This window comes from Lissotriton vulgaris, chromosome 4_1, assembly GCF_964263255.1.
Source record: "Lissotriton vulgaris chromosome 4_1, aLisVul1.2, whole genome shotgun sequence".
NCBI lineage: Eukaryota > Metazoa > Chordata > Amphibia > Caudata > Salamandridae > Lissotriton > Lissotriton vulgaris.
The window spans coordinates 562,695,074-562,715,106 of record NC_141691.1 but is presented as its reverse complement, the minus strand read 5'-3'; the positions used below and the strand labels follow the sequence as shown (position 1 = coordinate 562,715,106).

General features: G+C 38.9%; 1 protein-coding gene across 6 annotated transcripts in view; it reads right to left on the bottom strand.

Moving 5' to 3' along the window:
• ARPP21 (cAMP regulated phosphoprotein 21) overlaps window positions 1-20,033 on the bottom strand; it is a 325,940-nt gene that overhangs the window by 170,811 nt on the left and 135,096 nt on the right. For 4 of the 6 annotated variants that reach the window (XM_086964746.1, XM_086964749.1, XM_086964748.1 and 1 more), the window contains exons 11-13: window positions 19,523-19,624; window positions 4,677-4,714; window positions 2,623-2,679 (exon numbers count right to left, since the gene is read on the bottom strand). In XM_086964746.1, coding sequence (XP_086820872.1) covers window positions 2,623-2,679; window positions 4,677-4,714; window positions 19,523-19,624 — 197 coding nt within the window. The remainder of the gene's footprint in view (window positions 1-2,622; window positions 2,680-4,676; window positions 4,715-19,522; window positions 19,625-20,033) is intronic. The other 2 variants (XM_086964751.1, XM_086964752.1) reach the window with 2 other exon arrangements.

Genomic DNA, 20,033 nt, shown 5'->3' with positions numbered 1-20,033 from the left:
AAATATCTTTTGGTGCTTAGGTCATATGAGTGATTTGGAAGGATCAGAATCTAATATTGCGTGCACACTTTTCCCATTTTGTGATTTGGACTTATGAAATTTATATATTCTCCTTTTTGCTGTACTTGTGCAATGACCCTCACAAAAATTACCTACAATTTGTAATTTTAATAATGTGTTTCATTATATAATGAACAGACACATTTGCTATTATTTCATGCAACGCAGCACAGCAAGGTAACTTTCTGTGCTGCATTGCTTGAAAGGAAGAGAGCAAAAATTATCCATCTTTTTAAGTAAACTGAGCATTTCTGCTCTCTCCTTGAGCTGGTGCAATGTGTGCTGCCTAGCATCAATGCAGGAACCTTTGCACCATAGTGCAAGGGTGCCTGTGTTACTTGCAGGATTGTTTTTGTGAAGGAAGGGACACCTCGTTGCACTAAAATCAATCCTCAGAGGAATTTCTCTGTGTGCAGCGGAATTAACCGCACATGGAAAGAGGAAATAAAGTGGAGAAATAATATTGATTCTAATTGTTATAAATTTGCCGGGTAGGTGCACCATTTTGGTGTAAACTTACGTTTGCAAGCATTTGTGAATCGGGGTTTGCATCAAAATATATGGGTGGGTGCATGGGAACACCAATGCTCCACCAATGTAAAACGTATCCAACGCAAAGTAATGCTATGCACTGTGTTGAATTACTTTATATTTATAAAACCAAGCACAAGTGGCTTAGTAAATGCCAAAAATGATTTTGTGTCAGGGATGACCCACAAAGGTGATGCAAGTGTATGAGAATTTTATGAATTTACATTTTTGTGCACCATTAACAATGGCCAATAAGCAATTTCAGACACAATTTCACACCTATAGACTGATTTAATGTAACTGCTTTAAAAAGAGTTTTTTACAATGTGTAGAAGTATATTTTCTAATCTGTTTTAATTAGGTCACATTTCTGTGTAAAATGCCATTTTGATGAAAATGGAAGTCATTTCTGTCACTCACTTATGATTCTCTCACTGTACCCATCCGCTCCCCAAAGACTCTGCAGTACAATATCAAGCTGCTCTGTATTATATTTCTACTGTTGGGTTTGCTTTCCTCATGATGAATTTTCTATAGCTCCAATGTAATTGGAAACATATTGCCATTTCTTCTGTTTCTTCACTGTGGCGTATTCATTCGAATAGTGTGACGCTGTAATCGTATCTTTCATTGCAAGAATTTATTTCTGGATGACATTAGCCTATAGGGCACTGACTACCTATTAATGCAGTGGGTTAGTGCTTAGGTGTTAAGGTAATGTGGTATTTTGTTTTTTTTCTGATCTGATTTGCTGTAGAAATGATCAGTTCCCTCAGACAAAGATAAAACTGCAAAAGATCTTATTTTCTATTCAAAAATTGTGTATAAAAACTCTCGATTTTGGAGGTGCACCCCAAATACTTTCCTGTTCTAGTAGAGAAGCTGCTAAATTCTTTTCTGATTTTGCCCATTGAGACTTAGATTATTTGCTGATTTTTGCATATCCTGTATAACTCCACATTTGACAACCTTCATGGCATTGATTCAGTACTGCTTATTTTTTAAATTCTATAATAAAGCCCATACTATATGCATACTAGAACTCAGTTATTGATTGGGGTCATTCAATCTTAACATTTTCAATGAATTTATGTCAATTGATGTTGGTGCCTATGATGGTGCCTTATTGTCTCATGAAATTGAGGTTAACACTGTCTCCAATCCAATAAATTATAGGAGGACTGATTGAGGTAAATTTGGGTGTCTCAATTTTGAGGTACCCTTTTGCTTCCACACAACCCCTTGCAATTCTGGGCAACTATTTACAATTTAGAAGACTTTATTGAGAATCTACATGGATTGTAGGAACAGGTGAATACAATATACCATGAAGGAGTACTAAAGCAAGGGGAAAATAAAGATATATGTCAATGACAAGTAAACAACATTCTGGGACCTAGAGCAAAATTAGATAGGCAACAGTGGAAATGGCTAGCAGGGATCTTACAATGAATACAAGATCTAAAATAATTAAAATCATGAGACTTGAATGAGTACATTAAAAACTCTCAAGGGTGATATGACAAGGGAGTGGCTGATATCATTTGGACATTGTTTGGAGTCATGTTGAGTAAACAGGGATAGAAATCAGCAAAATGGCTATTGGAGTGGTTTAACAGTTACCATCCTGCATTTGGTGTGTATATGTTACCAATGAGAAATTGAAAAGTGCTCAATTCAACCCACCTTGTTTACTCTTGAAAATCTTACAGAATGCTGCAATATTTTCCTCACCCCATAATTTAGGCACTGCATTTCGGAATTAAGTGTGCTATGAAATGAGCCCGCTTAAACGAAAGGGATTATTGCTTCATGGGCTCTCTAAGATGAAGCAAACAACTCCTCTGTTTCTGGTTTCGTCACCAAAGAAGATTATGCTTTTCCTGGAAAGGTGTCCCTATACATATGTCATGGAGTAGAAGGTGCTACATGAATTTACAAATAATTTTGAGCCAGTAATAAATGTTTCTTTTTAGGATGTCAAGGCATGCACAAACAACATTTATTGACAACAATATGATGAACACAAACCTGAATAGCTGTCTTTTTTTCTGCGTATCGTTGCATAAGCTGTCTTCCAAGAGTCGACTAAAAGTAAATAGGAGAGGATATATAAATTACATTTGGATATTTATAAAGTGCACTTAAAATACTATGCATTGAAATTTCATGTCTCGGTGTTGCTATGAAAGTTTGTAGGTCAAAATGTCACTTTTGTATATCGACCTACAAATATAGTGAACCCAGAAAATAGACTACCACTATATCATCAAGTAAATTATATTTAGCTAAGAATGGGTTTTCTATTCTTAATTTGACATGTGCTTACCTTGAAGATACAAATGCTAATTCTAATAGTCTGTCGATATAGAGTTGAGAATAATACCTCAATTATTACATATATATATATATATATATATATATATATATATATATATATATATATATATATATATATATATATATATATATATATATATATATATATGTATGTTTGTATTAATTCTGGGACCTAGAGCACAGAAATATCAAAATGAGATAAGCAACAGTGTATATGGTCAGCAGTGATATTACAATGAATTAAATATCTACAAGAATTAAAATCATGCGCCTGGAATGCAAATTAAATTAAAATCATTAGAAGCTGCCCAAACTAGGTGACATGAGGAGGGAGTGGCTGACATTATTTGGGCAATGCTATTAATATAGATCATTATAATATTTGAACAATACTTTTGCTTGCCAGTCACAGTCAAGACACTATTGTAGGACTAAACACGCTTCTCTACTATTGAATCAGAACCAACTCCATTGATATTACATGTCTGGAAATGGTTATGCTTTGTAGGAATATATGTACTTTGTCTTCCTTTAAAACATTTCGATGGCAGCAAATCGGCAGTTTGATCATTCCACCGGTATTTGTCTATGTTAGTCCTAATGCAGACCACTTTTATAACGTGCAATTACTTTACAAACAATGCATTTAAAAAAAATAATGACTTAATAGCAGACTTTTAATTGGATGTAGTAGTTTGTCTTTCAAATGTTTTTTATTGTTTTATAATAATGATTTTGTGCAAGTGCAGAATGACCTTTCCTTGTAAGCAAACATGCAATGTGAGGAACTACACTGGTTATCAGAGGTGCTCACACGTTTTAGAAGTGAGATTCACTTATTATATTTCTAAATATTTGCGTAGGGTTTAGTCTGATTGCATCCATTGCAAACTGCTTATGAGCCAGTCGATGGAAAATCGATTCCCTCTTCTCCATAACGGATTTTGAGATTCTCTATAGGCACAGTCCAGATTCGCTCTCTAACATCCATAATGTCAGGGCTAATGATGCATTGGTGTCCTCCCCTATATCACAGTTCTCTGGGTCAATCTGGGTACCAACATAAATTAGCTGTACACTGGTCACCAAGTACAGTGAGGGTGTTTAATGAACTTAAATGAAATAAGATAATAACATATAAATGCCCTTCTTCAATGCTGTATGGTGTTTAGGGTACTGCGAGTAACATTATGTCTGGTCTGTCTCTCTTATGCATTATCAAAAGAGGATCCCTGCCTTTTTAATGGGATGGGTTACAGTTGTAGAAAATGCAGCAGTATACCGTGAACACTACAATTAGATAACAGCTAAAACAGCTTTGTAACTAATCCGCCCAGAATGAATTTAGGATTTCATCTAAATTATCACAAGGGTGATCTTTACATTTCATTCAAAGTAGAAAAACAGGCACATGTTTGGTGGGTAGTATGTAACTGCGATCCGGTTGGGAAATCAGTATGTTAACAGGAATTAGATCTATTTAAAGTTAATTTTGGCAGTTATTATTTCCAGTAACCCATGGATTAAATATAGACTCTGCTTTTTAGAATGAACATTCTTTTCGATGGCCAATTAAAGACTGAAATTCTTACATGGGGACAAGATTAAATGCAATTTGTAAATGTATGCTTTATTAATTGGAAAGACAGAAAATGAATAGAATGGTCTCATTTCGGACTACATCTATAGCATAGGTTTAAATTCTGATTCAATTTATTTTAAAAAACCAATAGATATATTTTTACCTGGTTTCCACAAAAAGGTTTTCCTGGGAACAAACTGACTGAAAAATAGAAAAGATATTGTATCAGAAGCTCTGGGTTAAATGATTTCCAGTTTTATTCCTGATTCTCAAATTGTTATATTTCCCTCATGCTGAAGAAGAATATGTGATGATGCTAGACAAAATGGCTATTGTAAAGATAATTAAGAAACAACACTAGATAGAATAGGCCTGACATTGCTATGCAGTAGGGAAGAGCTGCATCTTGGGACCACCTGCCAGTAAAAGGGTGCCAGACATGAAGTGCTGGAGGGGAAGGTTAGTTCAACTGGAAATGAAGAGGGTACAATGTAAATGAAAGAACCAGCCCTTTGTTTATGAGATGTATACCTAGTGGAACACTGTGCACATGAGATCCCTCACATCAAAGAGAGACATTGTCAATAAGGGCAGTAGGACAAGTGTCTTATATAGACTATGAAAGTACCGGAAGACACAATGGTGACAATATACACGCACAGGAGATTCTCCTAACAAAATAACAACTCCTAGTGCGATTTATGAATACAGAACTCCCCCACCAGCCCTTGGTGAGTGATGTTTTAATCACCCATATAACATTCTATAATGGGTTTAACCCTCATCATTCAAAAGCTACAAGAGAATAGTAGTTATGGAAAGTATTGCTTTTAGGCTTGGCGTACAGTGTGTCCTATAACTACTCACTTAACGTCAATGAAGTAACTTAACACACATGATTTGTCATAATTGTTCTTTCTTTTTGAAAAACACAGGGGATTATATCTTTTTTAATGATGAAATGTCTTTTCATTTTTATATGAATAAGTCTCAGTTAAATTGATTTTACCATCATTTGAAAAACTGCTACAACAGGAGCCATGACCTGCTGTTTGGTGACATTGCTTTGTAAGGCAAAAGAATATTAAGTACTTAAACTACATTTCAAGAACATCAGGTGTAAGCAAGAGCAAGGCAAGGCAGAAAATGCATGCGGATCATGCAAAAAACTATGGACATCACAGCTGAAGCACTTTCACATGACAAATGGGAGAACGAGATACATTAACCAAGCAAGTAAATGTCTGTTGTTATAGCATGTGAATGCACATTTTAAACGCATACAGTAAAGGTGCCTGTGCCTGGTTAAGATAAAACTGTTGAGATTCACCAGGTTACCCTAATTTGGCTCAAATATGGTTTTTTAATTATGACTGCACTAAATGATCTAAAGATAATTTAAACAAAGTATCTTTTTGATAGCCCATAGTGAATTATTACTAAGTCCACCTATTCTGCCTACCTCTCTTGTTTATCATTAAGCAAAGCAACATTAAGTGAGTTTCTGGCTGGCAAAAAGAATGATAGATGTGAAAGGACTCTGCATGTTTCACATGTGTACGATTTATCGTAAGTGCAATAATCATTGATTTTTTGAGCATCCTATATCTTTTTCAGGTGCCCAAAAATAATACCCACAACTAACATGCAAGTATGTTAAAAGTTTCGGGACATATACTGGTCTTGACATAGTGGGTTCAGGCAAACAATTACTGTGACTGGCCAATGTCTTATGTTTTAGGGATACATATCCTCATCTGAATTCCCCAGACATCATCATAAAACATAAAATTAATGCAACATTGCAAAACTGCATGCAAAGCTGCCTTTTCAATCCGTATTACCTGCAATGAAAAGCAAATGCTCAAAAGTGAGCAAAGTCTGGGAAGTCTTGCGATTCTACAAGCTTCACCCAAAGAAAACGTTAGCACTTTACATCGTTCTGCTGCTCCACACGTCTTTACTTGGGCATTCTCTACTACAAACTGTACTATCGCCCCCACCGACAAGGCTCCCACAAAAAACTATCGAGCCATTTTTGGGGTATGCTAGATTCCTTCATAAAGTCAATGCAGAGTCTATGCTTATAATACTGCTTTAGCCCTATAAACCACTGCATTCAGCAATAATGCAGAGCCAACAGATACAAATCCACAGGCCAGCAGTAAACCACTGATTCTTTATTTCTCATCAATAGCAGATTTAGCTCTGTTGTTTTAATTGTTCATATTGGGAAATAGATGGTCCTATATGTTTTATTCATCTTTTGTTAACACTAGGCTAAAGCCAACACTACTGAGTCTAAAGCTATTTAGACAAAAACAGATACAAAGGATCAGGAAGTACTATAAACCCAATGGTAGTTTGAGTGAATATACAAAGACATCTGTATTATCTGCATACTTCACAAGGATCGGTACCAAACATTTGAATCCCAAACTTGCAATTATAGCCTGCCACCTCATCTGACTATATCTATAGGAAACCAGTGCCTTCGGCCATCCTCTGTGTTTTAGTGCTATCTTAAACTACTCCTACTTCTTTTAATGTAAAATGGAGAGACAACTAAAATGGACTTGCAAAAGCCTTTTAAGCAAGCAAAGGATTTATTGTTGATTGTCTCACATCCATAAGCCTAGGAAAATTTTGATTTTCCTTTCATTTAAGAAATACCCTCATCATCTATAATCCCTGTCATTGCTGCATTGTCTGACACTCTAGTATCACCTATCACAATACATTATTGAAGCACTCATGCTGGCTGGCTACCAAAACAAGAAAAGCATCATTGCAGAGCTGCATCCTAGCCAAACAATGGCATCATGACCATCGAGCCCAAGTCGAACATACTCTTTCCAGCCAACAAGGTTATTTGGCACATTAAGCCTGACAAAAGGACCGAAGAGAGAGCTGTCCAAAAAAAGGGCCATCATGAGGAATTAATCTACCTGAGTATTTAAAACCATTACATACATAAACTAAAAGACTACTTGCCGATATGCATCCTAAATATCGGACCCCAAATATCTCTGGGACAGATTACTGTGCACAAAATAGTGAAAAAATATTAGCAATAGGTTAGTCTAGATTTTCTATACCTAACTTAATACATATTTTCCTACATGGTACATTATCTTCAACGTACATGGATGTGGAGTTAGGAATAGTAAATCTACACATCTCTATATGCACTAACCTTCTGATATTTTGTCCCTCAATATTCTGTCCTCGATATTCTTATATCTCTATATTGTTGGTGTTGATATTCAGTAATACAACCCAACCTGCCATGGTCAAATGTCACTGCGTTCTCCTGGCAAAACAATTCTGCGGTTCCAGTCAGTGAAAACACTAAATCAATTATGAATTTTTTAGCAAAATCATAAATAAACTACAAAAGGGCATCCTTCAGTGGACATTAAATGCTGCGTATGTTTAACCAGTCATTTCTGACTGCAAAGTCTCACCCAGGATACAAACTTGCAGGATGACTGAACATATTGGGTATAGGGATCTAAGTAGGTCTTATGGGTTCTATGGACTTGTGTATTCCTAATCTATTTTCTGATTTTTATGTTGTCTTTGATTGCACATGAAAACGAACTGTATTGTCACACCTGCCGATTCCAAAATTATGCAGGAAAAATGGCAACAGCTAGACTAGAAGGTGTAACCCCCACTTCAGATCAACAAGAAAATCGTCAAGAAATGGAAGCATTGTCTCCCCTGGAAATCGCAATTTGAAATAAAGGTGGAATTCGAACTATCATCAGCAAAACGTGCCATTCCTATGCCTTTGTTCTGTCGTCACAATTGACTAGGACTGGAATTACAATTTGGAGAAGTGGGCTGTGGGGGGAGGGTGGTTGCTAGGTCTTGAAGCCTCACAAATGTTCGCTGATTTAAGCTGCAAAGGCTTTGAAAAGTGTGGACTTGAAAAGTATTTTAAAACAGAGGGCCCTCTTCAGCATCCCTTCGTCTCCTACATATTGTATCATTTGTACAGCAATTATTTCCCTTCGAAACAGCACCGCTGAATTTATCCTATTTATTTTATTGTCTAAACATAGACCCACTATACTTCTCCTGCCTACACAAGTTCTGTCTGTGAATGTGAAAGATGTTGTCACATGTTACTGCTGCAACCTCTTTTCCTCGCTATAATTTTCTGTTACCCTAACACGCCTGTCAAATGAGGTTGAATATTTCTCTGCAATATAACCATTGACGAAAGGAAATGTGAATAGGTTAAACAGAATATGAGTCATCATTTATAAGCACTCCAAAAGAGCCTTTTAAAATATCTATATATTCTGCTGCTCATAACAAAATGCAGCAGTGAAGAACCTGGATAATCATGCAGCTGCACAAGAATCCTGAAATCCATAGCCCTCTTTGGGTCAGACTGGTAATGGCAGGAAGTGGCACTTATTTCCATTTTCAGGAAATACGTCTGTTGAATTCCAAGGTTGCCAGCCTGTTGCCTAAATTAAGTGTTGTCTGTTTGCCATTTGCCTCTTTTACTGTAATGGCTGGCTCGGTTGCAACGTTTACTAAATGGTCCGGCTATGCCTGCAAATGTACTCGTATCCTATTCCCTATCACTAACCCGCCTCTTGTTGATTCTTTTTGCCCTGGCTTTAATGCTGTTACCCCTGTTCTAAATAAAGTTCTTGGCTAGTGCCAATCACAAAAATAATGATTAAGGTAGATAGAACCTTCTTTGAGTGCTCAACTCAACCTCAGTAAGGTCTGTACAGGTTGCAAAGATTATATTTTAATGCTCCTTTCGAGGGAGATTTTCACTAGCAAATCAAACAGAACCCAAAATAGTAAATATCCTGCAGTTATTATCCCAACACACTTTGGAATTGTCTCCCGGTGGAGTCGTCTTTCCCTCATTGAAACCATTCCCTTATGTAGGAAGCTTCATAAACCTGATAAAATGTGGCAGATATTGGTCCAACATATATATTTGTCTTGTCACTCACAGGAGAATCTGTCTCCAAGAGTAGCAAAACATCTGGTGTGCCCAGCAAGAGCCCAATATCTAAAGCCTTACAAGTAACCGACATATCAAACTAGATTAAGCATTTTCAAGCATTATTCTAAAAGTTCTCAAAAATGAGCTAAGTGACTGAACAGGATGCTCGACACTTTGCCATAACATCAATGAGGGAATGACCTGTCTACTTTGCACGTCCATTTCTCTCAGAGATGCACAACAGTGGCATACCAGAAAACCTTGTATTTGCCACTGCTGAGACGGCATCTGAGCCAAATATCTTGTAATGCTTCACAGATACTTCAGCCATGGAAGTGTATGCTCCTTACAAATGTAATCCACTTTTGCCTTCATTGCTCTTTTGGTTTGCTTGTAGTCTGCTCGGTCTAAGAAGGGGATAAGAAAACCTAGGCTGTGCTATCTGCACTGCAGTATCCTCTCAGGTTTCAAGGTATTGAGAACACCTGATCCTATTTGATGACCCCGTGAAAACATAAGACCAGACATGCAGCCCTAAAATCGGGTGCTCAACTGTTTCCTGGATACATGCAACACAGAGAGCGTCTAGATAAAATTAAATTAGCAGAGTACTCCTTCAATACTTCACACAATGGCTTCCTCAATGATCATGTGGTGTTCTTCAGTTCTGCTCTTAGTGAAAGACAAGGGTATATATACTGGTATTGCCAATATAGAAGATTGCTCTGGCTTATGGTCTCCAAGCCACCCACTCCAATTACTCACCATCCAACTGTAGGGCAACACTGAAATGTGCCACACAGTGTTTTAAGGAGCACTGAACACTGAATAGAGATTGGCAGGTTAATGAGTGATCATACAGATGGATAGAATTGATAGAGCTGCTTATTTGATTCATACATTCTGTGGGGCCAAGAGCAGTGAACAGGGTACTAAGTAACATCTCTATGTGGAAGAATAGTAGGGTACAGAAAGTTTGAGGGATTATCAATTTGGGACATTCCAGCAATTAGACAAATGTGGAAAGTGAATGCTATGAAGATTAAGGAAAAAGTTATGTGAAACAACAGGAAATTATCTTGATTTGACTGGTCGAAGTATGAAATATACAGCTTAGATTAGCAGAGCTGGAAAGTGTGAACAGGGGTCTGGGAAGAACGAAGTGTATTAAAGAACTCAAGATGAGATGTTTTAAGGAACTCTCTGACCAATAAGAGAGAGAGACACCGTTCTGGCCAATGCTTTTCTAAGTTTCAAACACACTCGGTTGTAGATCACTTGGGTAAATGAATCAAATCTCTATAAATTACACTAAGCTCATTACTTCGGGAACAGCCTTCGGAAATTAAGCATGCTAGTCTTAGAACGACATTGCAGTAAGAACATTCCAAGTAGCTATGTAATTAAATGAACAATCAAAAAAATTACTAAAGAAGTTACTGATATACTGGTTCCTTTTGACCTGCACAACTCAACTTTGGTGAAAACCAAATGGGCGAAACATGCAGTATTGATGTAATAGCCCTCAAAGGGCATTTACCTGGAATAGTGAGGGGATTGCACATGCAGTAAATACTGTAATCAGTGGTTTTGGTATTTATTTATTGTGCAATTAGAACATGCGATTGTATGAGAGAAAGGGTGGAGGCATACCTATATTACAGTAGTCTTAAAGATGTAAATGTTTGGTGTTGACTTGAAATACATCCTCAAAAAAGGCATGCATGCTCCACCCTGCGACAACCTGGACAAGGCAGGAGTGTTGTAAAGCCTCTTCATTGGAAGATGTGGATTTTACAATTGCCGAGTCCTAAAATGTTGCACAATGTTACTTTAGTACTAGGGGTCTCATTTGGAGGTTGGAGGAAATTGAAAGTCTCCCAAATGCTTTTTAATCAAAACGGAACATCAAAGCTGGTAGTAAATATATGCAGTGTAAAATTGTAATGGGTCCAAATGGGTGAAATGGATATAATGAATGTTTCAAGAGTTACAATGGTAACCTCAGCTTAGTGGAGGAATTGGAAGTCCCCCAAATCTTCACAAATCTCTCAGTAAGCTGTTGTCTCCATAGTCTATGAGAATGCAAGCGGTTAACCGGTCCAAAGCTTTGATACATGTTCTACTCATAACTGTCATAATCTGGGACCACACATACCCATGACGAACTTTATCGTTTAATCCCATCAGCCTTTTGTTTGTAAGGTGCCTGTGGATTCCTCTTCCATTACTTTGGACATGTTTGAAATGTCAAGGTTCCTTTGTGTTATTGACCAAGAACTGAATTCTGTGTTATCATTCATTAGTAGCTTGGATGCTTTTAAGCTCAGCAAAGGCCACTGAAAGGAAGGATGAGATTTTCAAGACTGGCTATTGGCATTTGGGTTCAAACACTTTTTTTGGGTGTCATTTCCTATTTTGGAGGATTTAAATCCGAGGTTAACTGTTTGCTGGAAATTACACTCCTAGTTGTGAAACCCTAGCAGATAAAAAGGTTTCACATGTAGTAGGTGGAGATCAAAGGGAAGAACTTTCTAAACAAGAGTATTTGCATCTATTTTTCCTGGTTGAATAGAGGGCAAATTATTGGTGAGTGGAATAAATAAGTCTTCTATGAAAGGCTCATGACTTTAATTGTATTTTTGGACCTGATGTTCAACACTTTAGTCATCCTAACTATCACACTGAACTAATTTAGTTACTTTTCTAGTTCAGAGTTTGTCACCCTTTGTTCTTTTATTATGGTTACCACATCACTTTGCTCTAAGTGAGAAATGCAAAATGTTTCCCTTCATGTACTTGTCTTAGATGACACTCTACAATACACCACTCCACTCCACTCTATGACCTGTCACTCCAGTCTACAACATTTCACTCCACTCTACACCATTCCACTCTATGCCACTCTACTCTGCCAATTCCACTATATGCCACTCCAATGCAAGCCATGACTCTCGATTCCACTCTACTCCACTCTACTCTATTCTTTCCCCCTCCACTCTATTACACTCTATCACATGCTATGACATTTCACTCTACAATACTCTACTCCACTCCGTGCCACTCTAAGCCACCGTACAACACACCACTGCATTCTATGCCTCTCCACTCAAAGACCCTCTATGATGTGCCCCTGTATGATATGTCACTTCATTATACACCCACTCTACTCTACAAGACACCACTACACTGAATAACACGCCACTCCACTCTACGGCACTCCAATACAATCTATGACACTCTAGAACATGTCACTCTACTCTTTATGCCACTTGAGTTGACACACCACTCCACTCTCCAACACTTCACTGTACTATCTCTATGACATGCCACTCCACTTTGTGAGACATTACTTCACTCTACGACATGCAACTAAACTCTATGACATGAAACTCTGCTCTACGTCACTCCACTCATGCCCTTCTACTCAAAGAGACTCTACAACATACCACTATATGACACGCAACTGTACTGGATGGCAGCCACTTCACTCTATGCCCCTCCACTCTACGCCACTCTAATCCAATCTACAACTTTAATGACACTCCACTCTATGACATGTCACTCCATTCATTCTATGACATGCCATCTCACTCTACGACATGCCACTCCACCCTATGACACTGAAATGGCATAATTTATGAGACCAATGTGGATGGTAGCAGGGTAAGTTACAGTTAATGTTGTCTGCCCAACAAGTTCACAGCACTATGTATGGAGGTGTGTGACTAATAATAAGTTGTGGCTGGAGTGTAAATTATAACTTAAACCTATAACTATAACTTTAAAATGTATATTTTTGTAATGTAAGTGTGCTTTGCATAAAAATAATCAATCAAATTTTCTTAACTATAACTTATCTTTAACGTTTGGATTTTTTCATTGAATATATATATGCATGGTAATGTACCACAATGTACTACAACATGTTCTAAGTGTCCACACGTTGCAAAGCATGCGCAATAGAGGCAGGTTTGCTAAGGGCTTAACTTGAATTCCTTTCCAGTTGTATTCAATACCCTCATCAGTATCATGCTTTTTTTTCAGGTTTTCCCGACTCTGAGAATCTTTACATAAAAAGGATCCCAAACAAAGGTAGAAAATGGGAACTTTCTTTAATAGACAAACAAAACAATACCATAACGAAAAAAAACATCAGTAGAATAGCAAATATGCAAATTAAAAGATTTTAGTGAAAATAGCGCCAAAAAGCACAAAGCACAATTGTGAATATCTGGTCATACTGGGCCAAAACACAGTCACAATTTTAGGTCAACCACGGTGGAGCATGGGCCAGCTGCAGGGACCTAGCTAAGACAGAGCTGAACAGAGTAACTTAAATCCTGGTTTGCAGAGATTGGTTTCAAGAGCATTGAGAATCCGTTTCAAAGTTGAGGCAATATTTCGATTCCAAGATGCAGGGAGACTGCGATGTGATGGTATGCATGGTTGTTGAGGATCCTGTTGATGGGGCTTGTGATGCGAAGTCAGGCGTTGAAGATGCAGTGTGCAGTCAGGGCTATGCATCGGATCTGAGAAGCCTCAAGGCTGCAGAGTCTGCCATTATGTTTGAGGATGGCATGGATGAGGGGTATGAGGGCCTGCACTGAGGTTTTGGTGTACATTGTAAATTGTGGGTGTAGCAGTGATGCAGGTCTTTACAATGGCACAAATACATACAGCAGCAGAGATGCGTCAGTTCTGCTTGGGGTTGCGCCACACAGCAAAGGAGATATGCTGGTTCCACTGGATCCACAAAGGCTGGCAGAGCACCTTAAGCCCACTTCCAAGGATCCAGGACTGGGATGGTACTACTTGGCAGAGTAGTCTCACAGATGGCAGAGTCCAGGTGCAAGACTGTCTGAAAGCCTGTTACGTCTCTGAGGCTTCAGATCAGGAGGCTATCCAATTAGCCTTTGGAGTCACTGGATTCTGGGTTCAAGAGATGATAATCTAGTCCTTCTTGCCCAGGCAAGTGGGCAGCAGGCAGAAGGTCAGCACAGAAGGGCAACAGTTTTTCAGAGCATCACTCCAGCAGAGTGGAATGCATTTCAGCAGCACAGCTGTCCATCTTACTGGCAGTGTGTTCACAGATCCAGAATTGTACAGAAGAGGTGGTGTCTGAGGTTCAATATGTATATCCAGTTGTGCCGTTGAAGTGGGAAAAAGCTTTTAGAGGCATACCTTTGAAGTGCATGGGTGCCCTGTCTACCTGGCCCTGGCTCCAGATTTTCTACAGAGTGTATGCAGCCCTTTTTGAGGAGACACGACAGAGCCTATTCAAGTGTAAGTGGTGCTGGGCCCAGCTGCTGCTACCCGTCCATTCACACCTAAACTCCCCATTGTGTGTAGCTGTCTAAGAGGAAAACACAAAACCCAACTGTCACCCACACCCAGTCATATGACCCAGAGACAGAATGCAGGCACCGGATGGCTAAGGCAAGAAATACCAACTTTCTAAAAGTGCCATTGTCAAAATTGTGCTTAATATCAAACTTCCCCATAAGTTGGGATTTTAAATTGCAATTCCAGAGAAATCAAACATGAACTGCTTACCTATTTCCAATTGGAAATTACACTTATAAATGTAATAAGGGAATACCAATGTCATCCTATGGGAGAGGTAGGGTTTGGAAGTAGTTAAAATAACGTTTTTCACCTCCAGGACATGTAAACCTCGAAAGTGCTTATCCAGCTTTTTAAATGCACTGGGCCTTGCCCTTTGGGTTCCCCGGGGTCTACCTTAAGGGTGACATATTTATTAAAAAGTAAGATTAGGGCCTGGCAATGGGTTTACTGTGCCAGATTGACATAGAAGTTTAAAACTGCACACACACACAGGCTGCAGCGGCAGGCCTGGGACATGTTTAAAGTGTTACTCAAGTGGGTGACACAATCTGTGCTGCAGGCTCACCAGTAAAATTTAATTTACAGGCCCTGTGCATGGGTAGTGCTATTTTACTAGGGATTTATAAGTAAATTAAATATGCTAAATGGGTATAAGTCATGTTTTAAGGAGACAGCAAAAGCACCTTTGAACTGGTTAGCAGTGATAAAATGTGCAGAGGCCTATGGCCAGCAAAATCAAATTCAGCAAAACGGGAGTTCTGAAGGTAAAATGTTAAGGGGTAAACTACACCAAGGATGCCAGGATCTCGGATCTTGGGAAACTGAATAATGCTGTCATTAAGCATTATAAACCAAGATGGAGGTGTGTTTTGTTGTCTGATGTTCTGAACCCCCCATAACGTATCTCCTAGAACTCTAACAATCATTGCTGCATTAGAAAACACCTCACCACAAACACCCAGAATTGAGACACAAGGATATTTTGGTTCCTGATGGCCACTGATAACAAGCTAGTCGATGCCAAGAGGCTCCAAGACAATGAAACAATCATACAGAAAAATTAAATTAATATGAAAAAAGAATTAGGGTTATGTAGATAGTTTTTATGGTAATTGTGTTAAGGTTTCCAAAGTCACAGTGTTGCGACTTTGCCCAAATTCACTGGTGTTCAAAACTTTCAATGGAAAAGAGGTTCTGATGGAATTATTCTCCACAATGTACCTTACTAAACGTTGATTTTCAAAGGTTTTCTCCCACAAAACCATTATTTTACAAGACTTTTCACACACATTTTTCCAAACTTTCCCAACTTTGTGACATCTACAAGTTTTAAAATTCACAAATTTCTAAAAATAACATACTACAACATAGTTTGCTTATTTCTCTACTCTGCAGCTTAAGAAGGCAATGAAACACAGCAGTACCACAGAAAACTGGGCTGGGCTGCAAAGGTTGTGGTCCCTCAACCATGGTGACATTGTTTTGCCACCAAGGATAGTGATGAAGCTAGCTCTAGTCCTGAAAGACGACAGCATATCTTTGGGATAACATTAGACCATTACTATTACAATACTGGTAGCCTCTTATTTAGTGTCAAAAGTACACGGGATGTTGTCTCGGTAATTGTTATGTCTAGACAGTTTTGGTTTTCAGATAAGCTAATCGTCTCAAATATTATATGTACCAAAGTGATCATTAAGAACAGATGCTTTTTACAAACAGTATCTCTGACTGCATGTTGACTGGATATTGGCATTTACTGATTTTGTTAATTATTGTGTGAAATTATGTCTGTTGCCATTCTTCAAACAATCTCTCCGTATTTATACCTTAACCACTACACCAATGCTACCACTGGAGAGTCAAAGGAGCTAAACAGAGTCATTGATCAGTGAGAAAAACATGAAACAGACACTTTGAAACAGCTAGATGATGCCAATAGAGTACTGAATGTGGAGACAAGCCTTGCAGTGGTCCTTTTTGTTATTGTTTGTCTCTGCTCTAGTATTTCTTTCGCACATTCCTGACACAATGCCTGAAATTATGGTTGCCATGAAGGTGAGGCACTTTCTAATGGATGTGCTTGGTGGACCATGATGGGTAAATTTGCGCTTGCCAACTGGGCATACTGAGCAGGGATGATGACTTCACAAGATGAATGCAAACTAATCACATGTGTCCTTCCCTATGTGTAGGAGAAATGTTGATGGTGAACCCAGTTCCAAGCATGACAGCATTTTTCTTTGGAACACCTGTTACAAAACCAGCATTGATGCTTTTTGAATTCACTGGGCCCAACTTTCAAAAACATGTTTCCAAATAATGCTAATGTGTATCATGAGAAAGGTGGACTTGCATTAGTGAAAATTCACAAAAAGGGTTGTGTTAAAAATATGATGTGTGCTCATTATATTTTGTAAAAGCATATTGCCCCTATGCAAAATTGCATTCCGCTGTATGCCAGGGAATGTTACTTGTAGATTCCAGAGCATCAGTCAATCACAGAGAGATTTTCTGGGTTCTGCGCCCGCTGCACCTACTGTTGTCATTTAATGGTCCTGGCCTTGTACAGGGCTGTTGCAGGGGAAGAATCCAGCTACGGTCGTTAGTAGGAGTAGCTGCCGGGCGGTGACGTGGGAAGTGGGAGGGGCAGGGTGTGGGGTAGTAACCTATGGATTACCGAGGTTTACAAGTAAGTAAACATATAAATAAATTCTCAAATGCGATGCAGTGCACGCAAAGAAATTAGTTTTATTTATTTATCTGTTTACTTACCGGTAAACCTCTGTAATCCATAGTTTACTACCTGCCACCCTGCCCCTCCCCACGTCACCGCCCGGCAGCTACTCCTACTACCGACCGCAGCTGGAAGAGTCAATGCATAATGAGAACAGAAATGGGCACTGTATAAATCACAGATCCAGTACTCCACTCCTTAGGACATTGGGGCGCAGTGGAATGGGGATTTACATTTCGATCCCTAAGAGGAGGAAATGTAAAGATAAGCATTCACTTTTAAGTGCACATTTAGGGTCGGTACATTTTAATCCTGTTCCTGTTGGCGAAGTGGGGATGATGTGGAGGTCTACAGACATAGGAAGGACCCCATCAACATTTCCACGTTCCTTAAAGGTTCCAATGCATAAGAGGACATGGGGTGCATGCCCCCTACATTGTGATGCATGGAGGGCCAGTGAGAAATGATAAAGTGAAATGTGCACCCACTTTAATACATTTATTCAGTTCCAACTAATGTGGTGCACGAGACTTTATTCTTGTACAAATTATGAGTGCTGGGCAAAGCACTCACTTTATTAACTTGTATAATTTGTTGAACGAAACATTTTATCTTTAAGACTAAGGATTAAATGTTTTCTGACAATTTACCCTTCCTAATACATGAAAGAATCAATGTATCGTTTTGCTTTACATGAAGAATTTGAGAACGTTTTGCTTTAAATGAAAAGTCGGAGAACGAAAGTATTGTTTTAATCTGGGATTTTAAGATTAAAGTAGGTTAAATAAGGCTATGTTGTACCATCACGCCTCCACGTCCTATGGGTATCATGTGCAGTGAGTCACACCGACCTAAATAGATCCTCTCTCATTGAGTCATACTAATGGGGAATGTTTTACACCAGCTTCGCTGCAACAGGACCTTTTTTAACCATCTTTTCTTTGCTTAGCCAGGAGGAAAAGGTGTTGCATAGAAACAATCCTCTTCCGGGGTATTGCTAAATGTAGGCCTACTCCATGAAGCATCCAGCTTTAATGAGTGCTTTGAGGAAGTGGCATTGCCTTGCCCATGCATTTGGCATGCATTGATTAGGAAAAAGCATCAAACCAGGACAGGAAGGAAAGGAGGCGTCCCTTACCTAAACAAAGACCATTTTCTGTGCATGTCTATTACTACTTTGCAGCCCTTTGCTGTAGTCTCACTCCTTCCCCATTACAAAAGTGGTCAGTTGAGTGCATCACATGCAAACACAGAACATGGGAAAAGCAGAGAGAAGAGGGCCTGTATTGGATATCAAAACCAGGAAGACAATACTAGGGAGAGAGTGAGTGTCATTGAAACCATATCCCAACCAGGCCAAACTGTGTGGTCTTACCTAACTGTAGTAAACATGGTAGAAACATTTCCAGTCTGCTTCAAAAGTTATAATGAATTATTGATTTGTAAGAGGGCATTTTCGGAGTGCGAAAAAACATACATACACCAATATATAACTATGCTTTTCAATCAGTCTTCATATTCACAAACAGTGTTTTACTAGCAGTTTGAGCCAGACTGGGAGCGCTAAGGTGCCCCCCAAGGACATATGTGACAGATTCTCATCATGATGATGCCACTGCTGGCGAGCCCTCCAGTACTAAATCTTGCATTAAATCCGAAGTACCCTAAAGGCAGCGGAAAGCAGAATCTGTAAAGATTGCACTCCAGAGGGGGGCCATGATGGAGTGCTCTGAGGAAACAGCAGCTCTTACTTTCTTGACATGCACACGCCTGCATTTGCAGCCATAGCTAATCAGCTCAAATGCTGCAGTGTCGCGCAGAAGGCAGGCAGGACGCACTTTCTTATTGCAGTGACACTGTCAATGTCAGAGGGGGGAGGATGTTGTCTGACTACTGTTAAAGATATGGCACTAAAGAGGCAATTTAAACAACTACTCACATCTGGTGCAAATATTCTCTCTCTTACTCTCTGATACTCTTCTTCTCTCTCTTCAATTGATTTACTTCGTCTGTCATCTCTAAATGGATGCATTCTATTTTGCTGAGCAGAAAAAAAATCAGGAGGGTTACACAAGTTGAGCTGTTAAAAACCGCAGTTAAGTAGCTGTCAGAGTAGAATAATGAATGTTCACTTAAACAAATGAAGCATGAAAATGACGGCGAGCCTCCATTTTGTGAGGTGGTGTAATGCACATGAAGCATGAGTGGTCCTCTTGTGTATACCCTGGGGCGGGGAGGTGAGCCGGCTCGTGTGGGAGCCGGGTCTCCGAGCATCGTTCCACATACAGAACAGGTCTCTGTTCTTTGGCGGGAACAAACAGCTGTGAATGCGTTCTCTTCGGATGTCAGAGCGTTTGGACCATACAGAGGAAATAACCACAACGGTGCATGGGCACAAGGACAAGACATATATATATATATATATATATATTTTTTTTTTTTTTACGACA